This window comes from Aedes albopictus, chromosome 2, assembly GCF_035046485.1.
Source record: "Aedes albopictus strain Foshan chromosome 2, AalbF5, whole genome shotgun sequence".
NCBI lineage: Eukaryota > Metazoa > Arthropoda > Insecta > Diptera > Culicidae > Aedes > Aedes albopictus.
In genome coordinates, this window is record NC_085137.1 from 177,285,990 (window position 1) to 177,310,065 (window position 24,076).

Consider the following 24,076-nt stretch of genomic DNA (forward strand, 5'->3'; position numbering starts at 1 on the left):
GCAATTCCATGTTCCAAGTTATCAATCGTAGTTCTTATTTCGTCGGGTGAGTCTTTGACGATTGTATCGAGTCGTATTTTCTTCTACGTCATTCGTTATGGGGACTGGGACGGGTTGGTTAATGGGCCTACGCCAACACTCCTTTCTTACCGGAGAACCATCGTGCCAGTTCTGTTTAGCGTCCCAACCAACACTGGGACGACCACGCTGATGGGGCTACCACCTTGAATCTAACTGGGCGTGATGCAGCATTTCTTACTCAGCCGCTGGATGCCAGAACAGACGCTGTTTGAGTCGCACCTCCTTGGTGAACAGGCGCTTGAGTCGTACCTCCTCAATCTAGCTGCAGTCAGAAGGACAACAGTGCCCAGGCTGCACTATCATCTGAGCACACAACTCTTAGCTGGCGGTCTTTGTCATCTCTTGACTCGTGGAAGTAGGAACTTGTGAGGATCAGAGCTGTGTTGGACGCTCTTTTTATCGACTCACCGTTTTGCAGCCCAAACACACTCTTACGAACGCCTAAAACTCCCTGAACCAGCATGTCAACTTATGTAGAAATATATTCTCTGATTGCCAAGTTTATCTCCATTTTCTGAATGGCATTCCAAAAAAGTATCAGGATAAAATTTCAGGATGTTCCACTGAATGTTGTAGGCACGTCAAATGAATGTTGAAGTAATTTCAAACTTCATTCAAGGATGGGAACACTCATTTGGAAAGAGTTACACTCACTTGCTATTTTCTCAGCTCAGAAGCGTGCAATCAAGAAACAATGTATGGACGACTTTTGCATTGTGGTTTTGTCTAAAACTTTGCCGAATGGAGTAGGGGTCGCACACGCATATCGAAGTCGTGAGGGAACTGCAAAGGCAACTCTCCACGAGGTGAATGTAAATTACACTCACCTCGTGGAGAGCCGCTTTTACAACTCTGTCACGACTTTGGTATGCGTGTGTGACCCCTACTCCATTCGGCAAAGTTTTAGACAAAACCACAATGCAAAAGTCGTCCATACATCGTTTCTTGATTGCACGCTTCTGAGCTGAGAAAATAGCAAGTGAGTGTAACTCTTTCCAAATGAGTGTTCCCATCCCTGACTTCATTAATCCATTATTACTCAAATTTATTAGGAATTTTTAAGACATAATTGTGTACACAGAAAAAAATGTTGTGTAATATTACATCTGAACTGCTGCAACCCGATCAATACGTCGGTTGCATGAATATTACACAGGACGATGTACACATAAGAACAAAAGATTTTACATCAAAACAATGTAATCGTACATAGGAATCGTGATTACATCGATTATTTAGTACATCGGAATGAATTACATCGGGCGGGTTGCATTTATTTTTTGCTGTGTAGATATTCAATGCTATAGTATAAAGAAACTACAGTCGTGTAGTGTATTTATCCCAACCGCACGTAACAATCAGTTGGATTGAGTGCTAAATATAGGTTTCCGGCCATTTGGCCGAATGTCGTTTGGCGTTCGGCCAAACGGCATTCGGCCAAATGGCGTTCGGCCAAATGACCCGGAACCTAAGAAATCGCAGTGGGCATAAAGTGGATAGCAGCGCCATATAAAAGAGCCATAACTATATTGCACGCGATTATATGTTCACATCCTTCATTTTTTTTTCTTTCGTTCAAATCATGCTCGATTGTTGTTCTGCAACACAACAGTGAATGCTCAAATTTTGATGCCTCTCAAAATTTCTTTATTCCAATATAGGTAGAAAATAAACATAAAAATCATCCAATATGAAAATATCCATTATTTAAATAAACTTGTTCAGCAAACCAATTTTCATAATACAATTTTTTTAATTTAATCTATCAACAACCACAGCTCACTCCCCATCCCAGTCGCGGCGTATTCCACAATATGCTGCTGCATCGAGCGACCGTGATGGTGCGTAAATTTGTTTATTTTGCTGACAGGATTTTCCCTTTATCCCACTTATCCGAATGGGCTTGGTTCTCTTTTTTTTCCTCTCCTTCACACAAACCGGTAACCGTTCGTCCATCGTGCAAATCCGGTCGACATTTTTCTCCAGCAGCAGATACTGCCTTTATTTTGGCTTATCGGTCATGGTTTCTTGTCATCGATAAATATTTACCTATAATTTGTTTGCTTGTTTGTTTGCACTTCTGAACCGTCGTATCCCTACCCATCGCGTCGCGTCGATCGGGGTCTCTGCCATCACCATCATCCGAGTTCAGGGTGATGGGTCCCTCCGGAGCAGCGCGCGCCGCCGGGGAGATTTTATTTTCTACAATTATTTTCAATGTGCACACAATAACAAGTTGATGATCTGATATGTTACAACCGTCACCAGCAGATGGAGATGGGTCCCCACCAGGACGCCATTGCCGTGGTCACCGTGTTGCATCGCCGCTGGGTTTTCACCTGTTTGTTCGGAAGAGAGAAAATCAGAAATCGATTTCCGGATTAAAATATTGGCGATTGAGGTCTCTGTGTATCGAGAGTAAATACAATGTATGCTAATTGAATCTGTGAATGTTGTTTGGGCGGTTTTATCCTGGGAGCAGATACACATTACGCGAGATGAGAGTGTCATGGTCAAGGCCATGAAAGGTTTGCGGTTTAACCTCCCAAACCCCCCTCTCCCCCCCTTGTACTCGGGCTTGGATCAATCGTTCATATATAAACTATAACAGAGTAATTGTTCCCTTAGTTGTGTAGTGCCTATTGTTGCGGTAATGGCAATTGAGCACTTTTTCGACTGAAATGTTACCAAAAGGCATTTTTAATGGATGTATTATGCTTTAATTATGAGATTGCACCATTTGTGTGCTTAAAATTTGCCCAAAAACCTATTTAAAAAAATATTTCCTTAATATTTTTGCTGCTGTGTTCCTATTGTTACGGTATCCCATATGATTCTAATGGAATAACGGAATAATAGGAACCAAAATTAAATTTTACTTCCATAATAGGAACAGTGTGCCTAATGTTGCAGCAAGCAATTTATGATAGAAAAGAGAGAAACGATAGTTTTTATATTTTTCCAAGCAAATTTGGATATAAATCTACCGAATAACGTTTTGAAACCCTTCATTAGATAGTATGATCATTGTTTTTTAAATTAATTTACCTTAATACCTCAACGATGGGCGTTTGTTGTAGTAAATCTATGGTTGGGCATTACCCAATGAACAATGATGCTGTACAACGGCTGAATAAAACGCTCTTTAGCTTGATTTTGAACATGTTGTCTAGATAAGCTGTTATTCATCTATCTTTGTTACTTTGGTAGGTATCGTTTAATCAAACTCGAACGATTACTTTAAGGGGAATTTAGAGGCTTATTGCGGGAGGTGGGCTGAGTGGGGGTGGGGCTGTGACTATTTAAGGTTTTCTAAAAACTTTCTTTAATGTAAGTCAACGGGTTTACATGAAATTAATACTTGTACAGTTTCATGCTACTATGTGCTGCAGGGATGCCAAATATACAGATTTTTCTGTAATTATACAGATTTTTTCGCAGCTTATCATACCGAATTCTGTATACCAATATTATAGATTTTTGGAAAAGGATGCAGATTATACAGATTTTTCAAAAACTTACAGAATTTCATACAGATTTTCCGTAAAATAATACAGATTTCATACAGATTTTCGGAAAAAGTAGTCATACAGATGATACAGATTTTTGGAAGGCCAAAATACAGATTTAAATTTGGCAACCCTGATGTGCTGTTTAGTGGCCAATACAATACTTGTTTGAGAATTTTCAAGAATTCCCTTGCGTATATGACATTGGATTCACGAGCGTAATCAGTCTGGAATGTCGTGATTCCCTTCTGAAACCGCCTGATAAGCTTGAGAAACGTTTTGAAATGCCTTTGAAATTCCCGTAAAGCTGAGAGCATTAACTCAAAATGTATAGGCTTCCTGGGACTCCCCTGTAATGCTCCTGAAGACCCTCTAAAAGCACCCATGTCTCCAAACTTGCTGAAAATCCTTTGCATCGTCCAAATATGCCTCCGAAAACCCCTTAACCCCCTGCAAATCCCTTGTAATGCTCCCTCCTAAACCCTCGAAAACACATTGTAACGCCTTTGAAACCTATTGGAAGTCTGAATCTGAATCTTAATGAAATGCCTTCGAAAAAAAAACCCGGATTTATCCACCTGGTGGTGATAGTGCCTTTCTCGTTGAAAATGTACTCATGATCTTTCCGTCGACGTAAGCATCCTGAATCCTGTGAATACTTTATTAATAAAAGCAAGAATTTTATCCAAGCCATCATAAAGTTGGGAAACTTACTGATGACACATATTTCCGATGTTATGTTCAATGTATAGGTAGAGATGAAAAATATCAGAACTCTTAGTTGACTGCGTGACCGCCTTTACTTTTACTGAAGACCCATCAATACCAAGACGATAATAACAAGTTTAAATATAATTTATTTCACAACCAAAAATCATTTTACAGTCTTCGATAAACTTTTTTTGTACATTTCAGGCTTTAAGTAATTATTAACATTGATTACTAGATAAAAAAAAATTTACCAAAAAATTGAAGCAAGTGAAATTTTTCGTACTGAATCCAATTTAAATTAGAATCATATCACAGAGCGCGAGGAGCAATCAGTCGGATCAAAATTTTGCGCAGCAATTGTAGACGCAAAAGGGGATTGAAAAACTTTGCTCGAGATTGATGTGATTAAATTTCAATATTCTCATGCAACCCCCATTCTACTGTATATTTACACCTCAGGAATATGAGAAGGTGTGATTTGATGAGCTTCAGTTTTGTCAAGATTTTGTTCTCTTACACATATTTATTGCTTGCATTGATTATTTTCACTGTTTTTACCACTTCCTGTGAGATACCCGGAACCGGTTCCAAAACTGTACCTATTGTCTCAAATATGGTCTGGCAGTAGTTTCTTGCTAACTGTTCAACAGGTTTTCTGAAAAGCCGAAAATTGATGTGCATGCATTTGATTCATTTTACATTTTGGTCATTCTGACGGGACATACAACACGGGTTCTACCGGAAGTCTCTAATGTGATCTGAGACTATTTTCTTGTAAACCGTTCATCAAGTTATCGAAAAAGCCGTGGTTTGATATGTCGCATGCATGGGTTTGGCTCCTATATGCATTTGACCACTTCCAGCAGGACATTCGGAACCGGTTCCGGAATACTACTGGTTGTGTCAAATATGGTCTTAAACCATTTTCTTGTTAACCTTCCTTAACTCGCTGACTACCTGCGTCCGGAGCCGGTTCCGGAACACTACCGGTAGTCTCTGCTGTGATTGAAGGCTATTTTCTTGCTTACCGTTCTTCAGGTTATCGAAAAAGTTGCTATTTAATGTGTCGTATGCATGGGTTTGTTTCCTACATATCTACATTTGACCACTTCCGGCGGGACACACGGAACCGGTTCCAGAATACTACTGGTTTCCCAAAATACAGTCTGATTCCATTTTATTGCTAACCGTTCATTAGGTTATCTAAAGAGCCGCAATTTGATGTATCGCATGCATGGGTTTGGTTCAATTTTATATTTGGCCACTTCCGACGGGGCACCCGGAACCGGTTCCGGAACACTACCGGTAGTATCTGCTGGGTCAAAGGCTATTTTCCTACTCACTGTTCATCAGGTTATCAAAAAAGCCGCTATTTGATGTGTCGCATGCATGGCTTTGGCTCACTTTTATATTTTGTCACTTCCGGCGGGACATCTGGAACCGATTCCGGAGTACTACTGGTTCAGATATGGACCGAGAGTATTTTCCTGCATACCGTTCGTCAGGTTATCGAAAAAGCCGCGGTCTGATATGTCGCATGCATGGTTTTGTAGCATTTTCATATCTGCCCCCTTCCTGGGGTACCGGTCCGGAACATCTAAATGGCCATAACTCCGGAACGGCTGAACCGATCTGAACCATTTTCAATAGGAAACAATGGGACCAGATTCCGCGTCGAATGAACCGTCGGTCATTAAAATCGGTTGAAGTTTACTGCCAAAAAGTGATGTGAGTTTATTTTGTACACACACATACTCACACACACACACATACACACACACACACACATACATACACACACACAGACATCACCTCAATTCGTCGAGCAGAGTTGATTGGTATATGTGACTCGACCCTCCGAGCCTTCTATCAAAAAGTCATTTTTGGAGTGAACATATAGCCTTTCCAGTACACTTAGTGTACGAGAAAGGCAAAAACCGAAAATTCCTCGAATCCTTGGTAACGGACCTTCCGAAACCTTCGAAAACGTTTCTGAAATGCCTCCGAAACCAGCTGAATGCCCTGATAATAAATAGCACTAATGAATAGTAAGGCACAGACGACATTGGTGGCCCAGTTGCTACCGCTGATAATCCATATGCAATAGGGTCTAGGTGCAACCCCTGTCTCGTCCGTTTCCTCCTTCTTTAAATCTTTCTATCTACTTCTCTATACTCTCTTCTCTTCTCTACATCTCAACTATGTTCATAGCCAATGCTAGAGAACCAGAAATGGAATAAATAGCCGTTTCCGTTCATTCTAACTTTCTTAGAACAGTTTGAATCTACCATTTAACGCCTACAAATTATGCAACAAAGTGAACTGTGCCGCTTCACAGTAATCTTCACACAATCTATCATTTTACGTCTGGCACCCACGCACAAATGCGTCAACTCCTGTGCCAAAAATAAATATTTTCCAACAACACTCCGACAGCGCATGAACTTGTGCAGATGCAGTGAACTCCGTGGTCTGTTGGCAACAAGCGATTGCAAGCATCATTACCCTCCCCATTACAATATTGACCAGCAACCTGATGTAGCAGGCGCCATTGTCCCCTAAAAGTAGAAGATCATCAATGCTCACTCACTGAAGATGCGTGTTCGTAGCAAGCAGCTATCTCATTGGTTCCTTGTGTGTGAGTGTAGCTGGTCTGATGATTTTGGAGTACCATCTACGGGCGGTCAATTAGTTTTCATTTTCATTTCATGAGAAATCTTTCAAACAGAAGACATTGGCACAGACAAACTGACGTAACACCTTGAACGATTTTCGTGGAAATCTATCGCCCAGTTCACACTACCATCACCTGGTGGAAAAGTTGCACGAATCACTGTGTTGTGCAATATCATCAACAGAAGGCGCTATTGTGAAACGTCAAACGCATAGAAAAACGATGCGCGCGCCTCTGGTTGTGAAAGCCACAACTATGAAAATTTAAAATGATCGTTAAAAGCGTGGTCGATGAAAATTTCGCAAGTGTTACGTTTGTTTGTCTGTGACATTGATATGAAAATAAACTTATGTTTCTAATATCTCGTCAAAGTAAAAAGATGCAAAAATAAGGTCCCAACCCAACAAGCAGAGCTTGTTGAATTACAGTTTCTTAAGTGTATAAGTGACATCAAAGATATCCAGTTAAACATATCACGGATACGTAAGCTTACATATAAGATCTCTCGCTGAGATTCATCTATGTAAATATTCAGCTAATACTCCCGATAATGGTCTTTGGGATTCTCTTAGGATTCCTAATAAGTTTTAGTTTGTATCCTGTAGGCCCTACAGCAAATATACTATATTAACAATATAGGTCACTTCGTGTTTTCACATACAACGACATGGAGACGCCGTTTACGAATGATTACAGCACCACCTGTTGTCAGAAAAAGTCAATAATTGTATTTTGATCAATTTTTGTTTACCGTGCAAGGTGACATTTCAGAAAAAAAGATGTTAGGGGTGTCAAAGTTTTTTGTACCAAAATAATCGATTAATAAATAATCGATTTACAATATACACAAACAAAATAATATTGCGCATTTAGTTCACGACTGGACTGCGCACTCGATCTTTATAAGTGCAAAAACGTTAATAAAAGTGCGCGATTGCATCAAATCCAGTTGATGTCTTCAGCGCACTATTCCTTTGGTTTATGCTTAATAAGTGCTTTGAACACACCGAGTTGATTTGTTGCAATTGCGCACTGTAATTTACGTTTTTGTGGTGAACATCTGTAGAAAAAATTGAATGCTCCCTCGTTGTAACATCACCGAAATCGTTTCACTTCGAAATTTAAAATTTTCACCCTCAAAATTAATTTATATTTTGCCCTGATGGTTGCTATTTTCCTTTGACAATGACTTTTAATATCATCTTTCTTAATGTGCACGCTGACATACATACATCGGATTGGATAGCTTACAAAAATCCGGAAGATCACCTACCAAATGCAGGTCAAATTTCTTGTGGCAGAGTTCAAGACATTGAATTCAAGGGTGCATAAGCTAATGGACAGATGTACGAAATTTCAACGTTTGAGCGTTTCGTGCTCACAAAAAAATGAGCTCCGGGACCGGACCTGAGAATAGAACCCGTCAAATTTAATTTCGATTAATTTCGTTGTTCTTCCGAAGTGAACTGTGAGTTTATTCGAATACTGGTTGTTTCATTCCGGACTAATCCTTTGTTGTTGGATGTGTGAACATTGTGCTGCCATAGATTGAACATTTACACGATCGTCGCGAAATCCTTGCAAAGCTCATTATATTTAAATATACAGTCATGGGCTTCTGGGTGAACTTCAGTTAGTAAAAATATTCTAGCAAATTCGCCTGCTGCAGAGTGATAATCCTCCATAAATTTAGTCAGGCATTCCTTCAGATTCCTTTCCTTTCTGAATTCCTTCTGATTTTCCAACGGAAGTTCCTTCTCAGTTTTCTCTTTACCTTTGCTAACCGGAAAAATCCGTTGCTAACCGTCGTTAATCGCGTCTAACTGCACCTGCGGCTCAGTTAGCAGCGGTTAGCGACGGTTAGGAACGAATATATGCGGATTTTCCGATTAGAAAAGGATATGTCATTCCCCTTGGTTTCCTTCTAGTTTTTTTCTGTGATTCATTCAGGAGCTCTTTTTGAAATTCCTCCATGAGTGTCTTCAGAGATTGATTCAAAGTTTTTTTTTCTTAAATTTCTCCAGAGCTTCCTTCGAGGAACCCCCAGGAGTTCCTACTGAAATTACTCCAGCAATTTCTCTTCTGATGTTCCTTCAAGAATCAATTCTAGGAATCCTCAAGAATTCTCTTCTAGGATTCGTCAAGAAGTTCCTTATAGGATTTCCTAATGGGAGTTTCTTGAAGATTTTCTTGGATTCCTGCAGAAGCTCAGCTCCTTCAACAATTCCCTCAAGAGTTTTTTTCTACGAATACCCCCAGAAGTTCCTTCTGGAATTCCTACAAAATTTTCCAAGAACGTTTGGATTTATCCAAGAATTCCTTCAAAAATTCCTCCTGGGAATTTCAACCGGGATTTCTATCAGTATTCCTCCAAAAGTTCCTTCTGGAATTCACTTCGTCTTTTAAGGATTTCCACCGAGTCTTCTGGGATTTTTCAAGGAATTTCTTTTGAAATTTCGGAGAGATTTCCGAAGTGACTTTGTAAATCTCCAGGGCGATTTTATATGAACAATTTAATTGATATATTTCGAGCGATCTTTCCAGGATTCCTTCAGAGGGAACCTCTTTGAAGTATCAAAAATATTCCAGAAATTATTTTTGTGATTCCTTCCGAGATTTCCATTAATTTGAAATGTCTTCAGAAGTATTTTTTTTCCGGGATTCACAGAAGAAATATGTGAATACTAGATTTGTAGTAATGAGTTGTTTTTTTTTTGTATGGTGAGATGCTAAACTCTCCGTTTCTGCATTGAAACGGTGCAAACTCATGGGTATTATGATTCTTAGCCTAGTTTAATGCCAAGTTTAATGCTGCTTGAGCAAAACTTTAGGAAAATATGTTGTTGAAGTTGCATTAAATGAGAATACAACAACACAGTTACCCAAAGTTTTGCTCAAACAGCATCAAATCACACAAGCAGTCATAAAATCCTTGCTTTTTTGTTACCATTATTGCAGTAACCATTTTATTGCAGTAACGGAGAATTTACTTTCTCATTATCCCCGAGATGAACTAGCCTAGGGCTAAAAATCTCGTTAATACAGATAAAAAAAAACTTTCTCATTATACAAATAATTATACTACAAATCTAGTACTTCACTGATTGCGTTTTATTCATGGAGATATGTAATCCCAGATAAAAAAAAGTGTTGGGGGATAAAGGAGGAACGCTGGAACGCTTTCCCTGAGCAATCCCGAAAAGAGTTCCTAAAATAATTCCAGAATAATTTCTGGGAGGAATCTTGGAGGAATCCCCCAAGAGCTTCAGGAGGAATCTTAGAGAAAAAAAAACAAGGAAAAAAATCCAGGATGCATTCTTAAAGGGATCCCACAAGGAAATTCTTGTGTAATTTCCGGAGAAAATAGCGTTCATAACTCGCTAACGGAAAGCCGAGCGGAAGGCTCGATTTGGGTCGTCTGTGTTTTTGTCTGTTATGAACGTTTATCGGTTCAAATTTACTTCTCATCTGCAACTTCGCATGTCGCACGAGTCGCGACTTCGATTTGGTGCTGCGACGATAATACACGCCAGAAGTTGTTCAAGAAGAGAGAATAAAATTCGTTCTAATTTGAGTAGTTGAAAAAAAAATCGATTAATGTTTAATCGATTATTTCAGAAGAAATGGGCATCCCCACCATACAATGACAGTTCGACAGAATAAACGTCATTCGGATAGCGCATGCATTTAGTGTGTAGTAGTACCTCTTCTGACGCTTGGTGGCGCCACATTCACTAAAAAGGTGTCGCCAAAAAATCGTTAGAGTGACCTATATTGTTAATATAGTATATTTGCCTACAGTGTAGGGATTTGTCCTACGATTTTTCCGAGAATTCTTCCCGGTATTCCCCTCAGGATTCTTCTCTAGAAATTTCTGTCTTGATTCTTTCAGGGGCTCTTCCTAAATTTCTGAATTCATTCGGAGATTTTCCACCTAAATTTCGTTCATTCAGCAAATCTTTCTTGAGATTTCTCCAGTGAATCCCCCACTGATACTTTTCTGGAGTCTTGCCGGGGATTCTGCATCTTTCCAAGTTTCCTTTAGGGATTTCTCTTGAGATTCCTACATGTTTTTTCAAGCATTCTTTCAGGGTTTGTATTCTGGAATTTCGCAAGGCATTCCTCCCGCGATTATTTCATTGATTTCTACTGGGATTCCTTCAGAGATGTCTCCTGATATGCCTTTAGGGATTTTCTATAAATTCCCTTTGAATTTCTAGCATAAACTATTACTGAGTATCCTCCAGGAATATGCACTAGGATTGCTCCTGGAGTTCCGGATTTCCCCAGAAATTTCTTCCGGGATTTCTGCAGGAATTCCTTCCGGGTTTTCTACTAAAATTTCTAATGGGATTTCTTTTCGGGATTCCTCCGGGGATTTCTCCAAGAATTTCTCCGGGGATTCATTCAGGAATTCCTGCAGGGTTTTACCAGGATTTCTTTTGGGGATTTCTCATGGAATTTCTCCGGGGACGTCTCCAGAAATTCCATCAGAAATTCCTCCGGTGATTCCTTCATAAATTCCTCCAGGGATTCCTTCAGAAATTCCTCAAGGGATTCCTTCAGAAATTCCTTCGAGAATTCCTCATGGAATTCCTCCGAGAATTCCTTCAGAAGTTCCTCCGGGGATTCCTCCAGGAATTCCTTCGGGGATTCCTCCAGGAATTCCTTCGGGGATTCCTCCAGGAATTCCTACGGGGATTCCTCCAGGAGTTCCTCAGGTGATTCCTCCAGAAGTTTCTCCGGAGAATCCTCCAGGAATTCCTTCAGGGATTCCTCCAGGAATTCCTCTGGGGATTCCTCCAGGAGTTCCTCCGAGGATTCTTCCAGAATTCCGGAATTCCGGAATCAATTCCTTGAGGAATTTCCGGAAAATTCCCGAAGAATTTCCCAGAGTAATTCCTGGAGGAATTCCCGGAGGAATTCCAAGAGGAATTCCCGGAAGAAATCCCACAGGAATTCACAGAGGAATTCCCAGAGAAATTTCCAGAGAAATACCCGGAGAAATTCCCTAAGGAATTCTCTAAGAATTTCCGGAGTAATTCCCAGAGAAGTTCCTTGAGGAATTCCTGGAGAAATTCCCTGAGGAATTTGTGGAAGAATCCTCGGAGGCTGATCATAAACCACGTGGTCAGTTTTTGGGAGATTCCAACCCCCCCCCCCCCCACCCCCTCGCGTGGTTATTCCTTCATATAAAAAAAAAAAAAGGACTTTGGTTTTTGGACGAACAATCCCCCCCCCCCCCCTAACATGACCACGTGGTTTATGGATTGCCCCTCGGACGCATGTTTGGAGGAATCCCCAGATGAATTCCTGGAGGAAAATTTGGAGAAATTTCTGAAGGAATTCCCGGAAGAATTCTCTGAGGAATTCCCGGAGGAATTTCCAGAGTAATTCCCAGAGGAATTCCCGGAGCAATTTCCGGATGAATACCCGGAGGAATTCCCAGAGGAATTCCTGAAGAAATCCTCGGAGGAATTCCTGGAGAAATCCTCGGAAGAATTTCTGGAGAAATCCATGGAGGAATTCCTGGAAGAATCCTGGGAGGAATTCCTGAAAAAAATCCCGGAGGAATTCCTAGAAGAAACTCCGTAGGATTCCCCTGCGGAATTCCTTGAGGAATCCCTGGAGAAATTCCCGGGGGACTTTCTGGAGGAATGCTCGAACGCAATTCCTCGGATGAATTCCTGGAGGAATTTCTGGAGGAAAATATGGAGGAATTTCTGAAGGAATTCCTGGACGAATTCATGGAAGAATTCTTGGTGGAGTACCCGGAAGAATTCCTTGAGGAATCCCCGCAGGAATTTGTGAAGGAATCATCGGAGGAATCCCCAAAGGAATCTTCGGAAGAATTCCTGAAGAAATTCCCGGAGAAATTCCTAGAAGAAGCCCCGTAGGAATCCCCACAGGAATATCTTGAGGAATCCCTGGAGAAATTCCCGGAGGAGTTTTTGGAGGAATCCTCGGAGACGCATTTCTGGAGGAATCCCTTCCCAACTGACTATAAGGACGTGGCCAGCGCCGTTATTGATCCAAAATGTATGAGCTGCTTAAATTGCACTTTGAGAATAAGTGGAGTGTCCCAGCCCTTATTCATTTGGATCTCAGTGCAATTGGAACCAGCTCAGATCAATCACGGAGTAGCAACCATTGACATGTATAGTCAAATTTGATCGTTTTTGATCGTTTTTTGATCGAATCCTCGGAGACGCATTTCTGGAGGAATCCCCGGATGAATTCTTGGAGGAGTTTTCGGGAAAAAATTTGGAGAAATTTCCGGAAGAATTCTTGGTGAAGTACCCGGTGGAATTCTTTGAGGAATCCCCGGAAGAATGTCTGGAGGAATCCTCGGAGGAATTCCTGGAGAAACCCCGGAAGAATTCTTGGAGGAAAATCTGGAGGAATTCCCGGAGCAATCGCTGGAGGAATTCCCGGAGAAATCACTAGAGGAATTCCTAAAGGAAACACCGTAGGAATCAACGTAGGAATTCTTGGAGGAAGCCCTGAATGATTGCCTGGATTAATCCCAGAAGGATTTCCTTAAGGAATCTCGCAACGAATTCCTTGAAAATTTTTTTAAGGGATTCCTGAAGAATTAGCGGAAAAAATCCTTGATGAACCTCGATTCCGGAGGGAATCCGTAGAGAAAAAGAATTCTAGAATCTCACAGGAAATTTTGGAAGATACTCAAATATTTTTATTATGTTAAAACTCCCTCAGAAGTCCTTGGCATGAAAAAGTAACCAAAAATAATCTCAGAATTTCCTGATACTTTCACATTTGTAACATAAAAATAATCTAAGAATTTTCTGAAATCTTCAAACATTTTTATTGTGCAAAACCTTTCCTCCAGAGGTCCTTGGTATGAATCATGAATCAGAGACTGCTGTAGATATTGCTGAACTCGGTTTCGTCCACTAAGAGGATCGTTGGGCACAGATCGTATTGTACACCTCGTGAAGCTTTCCAACGGTGATGTCCTTGCTCTTGTTTGTGATTGAAAAAAAAAAACGCGATTTCCCAGCAGATTTTCCCTGATTGCAAGTGTTTACAAAATTTGTTGCAGGCCACCGGTGCGTTTTGTTCGAAACAAACAAATAAAAACAGCACAGAACTTTTGATAAAAATAAAATAGTAATCGTTTCCCGCGCAACTATCGGGTGCCTAAATTTGTGCGCTCGATGTTTCCCGAAAGCCTTCCCGAGCCAAAGGGAATAACAAAAGCATAAGAAAATGTGTTACTTTGGCAAAATAACTGAGTAACAAAATCAAATATTTTTGTGTTATTAACATAACATGTTAGGGGTGATACACAAATTATGTCACGCAAAAATCGACCTTGTTATGAACTTGCCTGTCATAAGCGATAAATTGCATAACAAAAAAATATTCCTGGAGCACTAATTCAATAACATATTTTGTTAGTTTCAATAACAGCTTAATAATTGTTCATTTTCAAAATATTTAGAAAGCAAATTTTTAACTTTAAAGGTTATTGATAATAATTCATGGGCAAATTTAGTTGTAATATCAAACTCATAACAAAGTAAGTAACAAAGTAATATAAGAAATAAGTAAAGTATATAACAAGTAATAAAAGTAATATAAGTAATAAGTATATAACATAGAAAATTACGTTACATCGAGTGCTTGAAGTACCCTATATTTGTCATTCAATACGAGGGACAGAAAATCTGGTCATAATTGCCCAAGTACTAAAACTCCCAAGCTGAGAAGTTGGCTCTGTATCAGCTAAAATGTAATGCCCGAAAAAAAAGAGGTACTGATGAGAGAATAGCCACACGCTCCTCATCACGCAATGCTATAAACAACGGTGTTCTCGAATGATGTGAATTTCAAAATTTGTTATTGTTGTGCTATTGTTGATAAAATATTTATACACTCTCAATAATATAATAGGGGTACTAACTAAACAGATTAAATTGCTGCGTAAGCCATGATTCTCTGCTTATTTGAAATGTTTCATGATTTTGCGAATGAAACAATTAAAGATTGCTTTGGTGATCGCGACGTTAAATCAGTTTAATAGGTTTACGCTGTTAAGTGAATCCCCCTAATAATAAATTAGCTTGGCCTGCAATAAAACATATTATTGGAATGTTATTTAACGGATGTATACCAATACCTTGATCATAACAAAATAAGATTGTCAAACAAAATATGTTATGGAAAGGTAATGTCTTAATAAGAAAATGATAACAAACAAGATATAAAAACAAGTTGTGTGATTCCGTAATTATTAATTTGATATTCTCCTCAGCACGGGTTGCTGCTATTTTACTCGCTCGGTTAGTAGCCCCCGAAACGGTATAGCGTTATTATACTGCGCTATGCAGTCCTGTTATTGGTCGTGACCATCCCATGACGATGAACAAGTAGGGTAAACAGGTATAATATGCCCCCCCTAAGCAGAAATGGCAATATATCTGAAACTGGCGCCTTATTCCATCTATTGTTCACTGCAAATCTTTGTTACTAAAGTTAGTGAAGTGTTGCATGCGAACTTTGCCTTTGGAGAGGTGGCTATGGAAGCTTTGAAACGTTTTTCGAAAACGTTCCAAAATTTGCCTTTTCAAAACAAACGGGGCAATACGCCCCATCAAAAGAAAAACGTCCAGCCCCGTGATAAAACTGTCCCAGAGGATAATTCCACCACATGCTTATCCTAGAAGGGTCTTTCAACAAGTGTTTAACTGCATAAAAGTTGCAAAGTAACACAAGCGAACAGAACTAGCTTCGTTCGACAATGAAGTCAGCTCACAAGAGGTAAAATATTACGCCAAAAGCCTCTGAAATCGAATTTTGATATTTTTATTGCTTTTTTGTACCAATCCACTAACGGACCAGCTTGATGGCAATAATTCTTCAATATTTAAGATTTCTTATCGATCACGCATGTGAAAAGCGCTTGAATCTCTAGAAAATGAAGAGGGGCGTTTTGCCCCGGTGGGGCGCATTATACCCTTTTACCCTAGGCCTTTTCATCGTCACAAAATGAAATGAGCACTCGCACACTTCGTCATGTCATTGCGCAATAATCAAGCGTCATGACGAAAACTTCCATATTGTTTTGGAATTAAAATTTTCACATGGTCCAAGCAAATTTGGGCTAGTTGTTGTATTTAATAGATAGGGAGGACATAAATTCATGATTTAAAAGATTCAAACAATAACAAAGTCCATCGATGTGCTAGTAGTTGCCTTGTTTACAACCATGTCACGCTCCGTCATGACCGAAAAATGAGCGAATATTGTTAGACTCTCTTGGTCATCGGCTCCCGATTCGATGACATTGAGAGAGGCACTTCTGTAAAAATCGCGTGACGACTCGTGGTGACGCTGACGCTTTCCAAGCCTGGCGCTATGTAATTTAGCTTAGTCGCGCACCGGAAAAGGTGCTCTAAGTGATAATCAGCGCGTTATCTCTAAGTCATTTTACGTAGTGGAAGTTCGGTCGTTAAGTCTGAATCAAGTTCTAAACGTTCTTCTCAAGGATGGTTTTGGTTAAAACTCTATTTTATACGATCAGCCAAAACGAACCAAGTGTTTGGTTATTGTTCAAGCATTATTATTCTAATTAGCCTTCTTGTTCAATCACGGCTTCTGTGTTAAATTATCAGTATGAGGTCTATCGACATAATGCAAGTATTCAAAATCAGCTGATTTTTATGTTGTTGAGAAACAAATGGATTTAAAAATACAGTGGATTTGATTCGGTCTGGTTGAATGTGATTTGTGAAAAAGGCGATCAGCGCCATCGAAACATTATTGAATCCTCCAACACGTATATTTCTAATAACGTGTTCAATTCTGTAACAGTTGGTTACCATGAGTTGGTAAGAAGATAGAAATCTGACGAGAATGAGGAAAATCTGAAATGTTTCGCATCTGGACTAAAGCTGAAATATTTCGCTGATTCTTAGTAACCGTTCACTCTGATGCATTTTTTTCATGTTCTGCCAAACAGAAATGTTGAATTTACTCCCCGAAGAGCTGTCAGAATAATCGGATTTTAACATGGCATGAAAATCATCATTTTGTTCATCCAATGGTTAATAAAACTCAATTTTTCAAAAAAATGTCTTTGGTACGGCTTAGCACATTTTTTAACCATACCCCCCCCCCCCCTTCCCCTTCGTACGGGTTTTTCCCATACTAAATACATTTCTTGTCACACTTCTGAGAAATCACCCCCTCCCTCCCCCTCTAATCGTGACGTACTTAATGAGTGCCCCCATACATTAGATGAATATTCCTTTGCTTTTTTGGGGCCCGGATCATAACGTCCGAGGCCAGTGATTCAAAATTCAACCATGGCGCAACAATAACGACAATGTCGCAACCTGCATTTGTTGCGACATTCTACCCAATGCGACATAGGTTTGTCACAACTTGAACAGAATAGGACAAAGATAGTGTACCACGAGTTTAGAGATTTTTAAGCCTTGCATTGTGATTTTCGAGCGGTAACTTCGAGTCGGTAAACACTGCAACGCTGCTGAAGATTTATCATCAAAATGTTTGGATTTTGGGTTGGTAATAATTGATTATTCACGAGTTGAAAAGTACGCAACAAATTCCGGTTCCGTTTTGTCTGCAACAAAAATTTTCGAGATCATGTCATTATCTGTTACCAGTTGGGATAAAGAGTAATCGCCGCGTCTTCTTTGTTGCTTATTTTGTGCCTCTTTTGTCTGACAATTCTCTTCACTGGTCGGGAATTATTACAAAAGGACGAATAGCAAAAGGGCAAATGTCGAAAAGTAAAAAAAAAAAAAAACTAGAAAAAATGATTCAATTACTAGATATTTTTGAAGAAGAAACTCTTTTTCGATGTTTTGAGCCCTTGTGAGAACTCCCATTGATTTGTTTGGACGTCAAAGGCTGAAATCTTTCACGTTTAGGCATCCTTAATTATTACCTTTTTACACTCCCGTGCAAAAGTTTGAGGTCACCCCCTCAAAAACATGAAAATGTTTTTTGGTCATATCTCAGTCATCTTTCATTTAGTCCAGTCGTTCTCAGACTCTATTGAAAGACAAAGAGTTAGATTTGATTCGTAGGTACTATTCACAAATTTTATATGCCATTTTTAGTATAAAAAGTTTACCTAAACTTACATGTTTTTCCTAAATCTGTACGAAAAATTGTTTTCCGTGTAACTTCAAATTGGGTTGACCAAATTTTAAAATTAAAGTTGCATTAGAACCCTATTTCTATCCTCTTTGAGAGCCATTCATTAGATTTTAGCGGAAAAATTCATAACATAATTTAAATTATCGAGTTAGGTTTACAAGTCACCGTGCAAAAGTTTGGGGTCACCCCTTAGGATGCTGCATCGTGCAAAAGTTTGGGGTCACCTTCCAAATGAAGTCTGAGTCGTATTTTTGTTGAAATCGTAATTTTTGTTGGTGCAACTTCAATTATTTTTTTGATAGTGGAATGGCAAGACACATAAATGATTATGAAATGTTCATAAACTAAGTTCTAGACTAAGTTAAGGTAGAAAATGGTATATAAAATCCATACTAAATCAGCTAAGTACGTTATATAAAGGGCGAAAGAGGATGGAAGTGAAATAAAAATCGCTGATTCGTGCATTCTACCCTACATAACTGTAAGTGATATAACCACAAACATACCATTACCCCAAAATCCATAAGTTTCAGGAATGTTACATATTTTAATTTAAATGGCATTTTCATCAAAAAGTTATCCCTTTGCTTTGCATCAAAACCCAAAATCTCGAATGCATTAGTACATTCGGAGAAATGACATATCTCTTAATGGTTTTCGGGGTAATGGTGTATTTGTGCTTTTAACGCTTACAGTTTTATAGAGTAGAAATCACGAATTAGTCATTTTAATCTCACTTTTATCCTCTTTCGCACTTTATAAAACGAACTTAGCTGATTCAGTATGGATTTTATATACCATTTTCTATCTTAACTTAGTCTAGAACTTAGTTTATGAACAATTCATAAGCATTTCTGTGTCTTGCCATTCAACTATCATAGAAGGAATTGGAGTTACACAAAAAAATGACGATTTGAATAAAAATCCGACTCATACTTCATTTGGAAGGTGACCCCAAACTTTTGCACGGTGACTTGTAAACCTAACTCGATCATTTAAATTATGTTATGATTTTTTTCGCTAAAATCTAATGAATAGCTCCCAAAGAGGATAGAAATAGAATTCTAATGCAACTTTAATTTTAAAATTTGGTCGACCCAATTTTGGATTACACGGAAAACAATTTTTCGTACAGATTTAGGAAAAACATGTAAGTTTAGGTAAACTTTTTGTACTACAGTCGACTCTCCACATGTCGATGTTCTACATCTCGATATCTTTCCCTATCTCGATGGTTTGGTCGGTCCCTTCATTCTGCATACATTTTACCTCTCTACATGTCGATATCTCCTTATCTCGATATCTCTCCATCTCGATGCGATCTCGCTCGTTTTTGTTCTAGATTTTCTCTCCATATGTCGATATTCCCGTTTTTACAGGTTGCTAGATCCAGTTTTTTAGATGCAAAACATTCAGGGAAGGCGAAGTGACATCTGTTTGTTGACGGTTTTTCTTAGTTACGGACGATTTTCCAATCTAGTGTGCATTACAAATAGGTTCTTCAGTTCGATCTCTCCCTATCTCGATGGTCCCTTGGATATCGAGATGTAGAGATTCAACTGTAATAAATTCATATGAAATTGGTGAAAAGTACCTACGAATCAAATCTAACTCTTTATCTTTCGATAGAGTCTAAGATCGAGTGGATTAATTGAAAGATGACTGAGATATGACCGAAAAACATTTCCATGTTTTTGAGGTGGTGACCCCAAACTTTTGCACGGGAGTGTACATTCGATCCCGATCAATTTAAAAATCACTTACCGTTCAAAATGTGCACATAGGTGGAAGCTGCCACTGCATTGTTTGACACGCAGGAATAATTTCCCGAGTTGAGAGTGTTGGAGTGCGTTATCACCAGTTCCGAGAAGCGGTTATCTGCAGGACGTGGAGAAAAACCGAGAATCATGTTAAAACTTTGCTCTCGTTCCAATGCAATGACTCGCAAGAGGACGAGCTACACTTACCGGCTTCGGTGGACACATTCACCCCCAGGTGGACATCGTAGTTGATCATGCGGTTGTTGTGGTACCAAAAGATATACAACGGAGGTTCGTTGCTTTGCACCACTCGACAGGTGAGCCGTAGCGTCGAACCAGGCTTCAGGTATTTATCCGATGGCCCGAATATTTCCGCTTTGGCCTCTGCAATCGAAAACAAATGCGTTTGGAGACAATGAATTTTTACTATGCTATTGTTGTGGCATGGTTTGATGGTTACTTACCGACCACATCTAATTGGACAAATATTGATGTAGGAGGATGAGTCGAGACCTGGCACTCGTATAGACCAGCATCTCTCAGTTGTACGTATTTGATTTGCAGTGGCCATTCCTGGAATGAAAAAAAAGGAAACGTTATAGAAGCTAGAAGTATAATAAAAATATCCATGGTATGTTTGATAAAAATAAAATAACGTTTTCTGGAAAATACGCAAAATATGTAAAACATACAAAACTCTTATATTTTTCAGCTTTATTAGGGTGACAATCATTAAATTTGTTTTTAATCACACATTTTTGAGCGACGCCGATTTATTTATTTATTTATTTATTTATACTCGTCTTCGATTTTATCGTACAGACAGATTAAAACTTATTAGCTAATCTTATTTCTAAACAAATTCCTCGACATATCAAAATCAAAATAGACAAACACTTCGTTGAAACGACGACAACAAACATCAAAGGGATTATTCTGTCCATATAGGGTGCGGTGCCTCGGTAAACGAAGAAAATCAGCTCGTCTCGTTGATCGGAAAGGGGCGTTGAACTGGATTTTGCCAAGCAAATCTGAACAGTCGATGTTATTTTGCAAAATGTCGAAAATGAAAAGGCGTTGCAGTAGTATCCTTCTATCCGCTAAGGTCGGCAGGTGCACTAACGCGCAGCGATGCTCGTGTGGCGGCAGTCTTAAAGGATCGTTCCATGGTAACCGCCGAAGTGCAAACCGCAGGAAATTCCGCTGGATTCGCTCCATCCAATTGCACTGTACTGCATGATAAGGCGCCCACACCAGCACACCATATTCCAGTATACTGCGCACCAGCGCGCAATACAGTGTTTTCAGGCAATATACATCTTCAAACTGTTTAGCATTTCGTTTGATGAATCCGAGCATAGCGTATGCCTTAGCGGTTGTTGAAGCTACCTGTTCAGCAAAATTGAGCTTGTGGTCAAGTAACACACCGAGATCTCTGACAGTGTTGACTCTAGTTATTGTGTTGTCTGACATTTTATACTGGAACATAGTTTGGTTGTGAGTGCGACTGAACGTAATCACATTACATTTGCGAATGTTCACTTCCATTCCGTTTAGCGTACACCAGTTCTGCAGAACGCCAATGTCGCTTTGAATAGCGCAACAATCAACTAATGATGAAATTACTCGAAAAAATTTCAAATCATCGGCAAACATTAGCTTGGGAGATTTGATCATTTGGCAGAGATCATTAACGAACAGTACAAACAATAAGGGGCCTAGATGACTCCCCTGCGGTACACCAGACGTAATTTCGAACGGGTCCGATTTTAATCCATCTAGACGTACGTATGCACTGCGCTCAGTGAGATATGAGGATACCCACCGAGTCAACCATTGAGGAAGGCCCATTCTATCCAATTTATTCACTGCCAATGAATGAGGCACTCGGTCGAAGGCTTTTGTAAAGTCGATATAAATGGCATCCACTTGTTGGCGTTTTTCCATGGCATCCAATAACGAAGGAACATACGTCATTAGATTTGTAGAAGTAGACCGTTTCCGCACAAATCCATGCTGAAACTCGGAGATAACGTGATGCACATGGGGATAAAGCGAGTCGTGAACGAGGCTCTCAAAAACTTTCGGCAAGCAGCTCAGTATGGAGATGCCACGATAGTTCTCAACATTGTGTATACTTCCTGACTTATGTATAGCAGTAATGGCAGCGGCTTTCCATGCACTCGGAAAAACACCTTCAGAAATCGAGCGATTGAAGAGAATGGTGGCGGGAACTGCAAGCGAATCAGCACAGTTTTTGATGAAGAGTGGCGACAGTCGATCAGGCCCAGCGCCTTTTGAGCCATCTAGCCGTTGCAGCTTGATCAGCACATTCTCCGGAGAAAAGTTGAAAGGTCGAGCGTTGAATTCATACCGGGGTAAACTGTCCAAATACACATCTGACGAAGGTGATCGGTTATTACTTAGCACACTTCGAAAGAAGGATGAGAACAAGTTCGCCCTGCCGAGGGGAGTGTCAGCTTCCACATCGTTGTAATGTACGCGTTGGGGGATTCTGTTCGTCTGCTTGCAACCGTTCACAAACGACCAAAACGATTTGGGGTCCTGCTTGATTGATTCTTCCGTACGACGAATGTAACAGCTGAAGTGTCGCGCATGCAAAGAGTTGTATTCGCTCTCTAAGTCACGCAGCTCAACTTTTCGCTGCTCATCACGTGAACGAAAATATCTCTTCCTTGCCTTGCGTAAACGGTTACGTAGGTGCCGTAGCTCAGGAGTCCACCAAGGTTGCCTTTTCCCATGACCTCGATGGCTTTTCTTCAGCGGAACAGCGTTGCTCAGGATCGAATACATTTTCTAAAACTGCGAAACAGCGTCGTTGATGTTACGTCCAGACGCGCCAACTTGGTCAAATTATTGGGGGGGCAAAGCCGGGTTTTTCTGATTTTTTGTATGGGAAAATCGAAAAATCGTCAAATATTGGGGGGGGCAAAACTATGCTTGCCCCCCCTAAGTTGGCGCCTATGGTTACGTCCATTTAGACACTCGTCCCAATTAACGTTGAAAATTGTTGCATTAAGCGATTCAAAGTCACACTGGTTGAAGTCGAAATCAGACGATTCCAATATAGCGTAGTCGGTGATCGGTAGATCGCACTTGTAATCGATGTCAAATTTCAGTACGAAAGGCTTGTGGCAGACGTCAACTTTCATCAAAGGTAGCGGTGGCTCCAGAAGCTCAACATACTTTTCCTCATTAATGAACACCAGATCGAGAAGATTTTCACTTGCGTTTGTCAAATCATTAATTTGATGAAGGCCGCATCCAATTACAGATTCGACCAAAGCTACCTCTTGCTCTGATGAAGCATTAATTGGCAAGAAAGAGTTAATTTCATCTTCATACACCCAACGTAAGCGAAGAAGGTTGTAATCGCCAACAACTAATACGCGACCGCGATCACCAGCAAGATCAGACAGATGTTGAACACAAGCAGAATGCTGTTCATACAGAATAGGCTCGGTGTTGGGTGGTAGGTATATGACACAAACATACAGTTCAAAGTCGGGCAAAGTAATCCGGACGATGATCTGCTCCAGTCGTTCGCACTCGCAATCGGCCAGACTAATAGACGTACTTTTCATGCTATTTCTCACACCAACCAATACTCCGCCACCTCGTTCAAAACAACTGTTGTTTGCATTTCTATCACACCGGTAGATCGTATAGCTGTGTGTGAGTTCGGAGTTTTTGATATCGTTGTGCAGCCAGGTTTCAGTGAATGCAATGATATCGTAATCACTGTCGGATAGCGCTAAGAACAAGTTGTTTGTTTTGGTTCGGAGTCCGCGAACATTTTGGTAGTACAGTGCGAGAGTTTCGAGTTTGGATGTTGGGTTGCGCGAGTACGGAGGAATAGACATATGCAGTGTGTTACGCGAGTGTGTACTTGGTCGTTCATTGATGGGAAAAGTGTTTTCGGTACGATGCAGATTGTTATTGTGCCTGACTATCTCCTGGCGAAGGCTCGAAACGAAAAATTTGACGAGTTGTTCCGGAGTGACTGAAGTCAAATTGGCGGAAGATTATTCCCTTCTGCCACGATGAACGAGATAGAGCAACGTCCCTATGCTGCAATTCCAGGCCAACTTTGAATGACACAAAGGTAAGCTCATTCAGTGATCTCCCTTTCGGTACCAATTTAGTTATCTTGCTTATATGGT

The 24,076-nt window shown here is 40.0% G+C and overlaps 1 protein-coding gene across 1 annotated transcript; it reads right to left on the minus strand.

The window, feature by feature from the left end:
- Nucleotides 1-1,605: 1,605 nt before the first annotated feature.
- Nucleotides 1,606-20,456, minus strand: LOC109397551 (hemicentin-2; the record flags this gene model as incomplete). The annotated part of the gene is given in 4 exon segments (XM_062850780.1): nucleotides 1,606-2,420; nucleotides 19,897-20,010; nucleotides 20,100-20,276; nucleotides 20,357-20,456. Coding segments are annotated over 4 exon segments (516 nt in total), but the record flags the coding sequence as incomplete, so codon positions are not given.
- Between the last annotated feature and the right edge of the window lie 3,620 nt (nucleotides 20,457-24,076).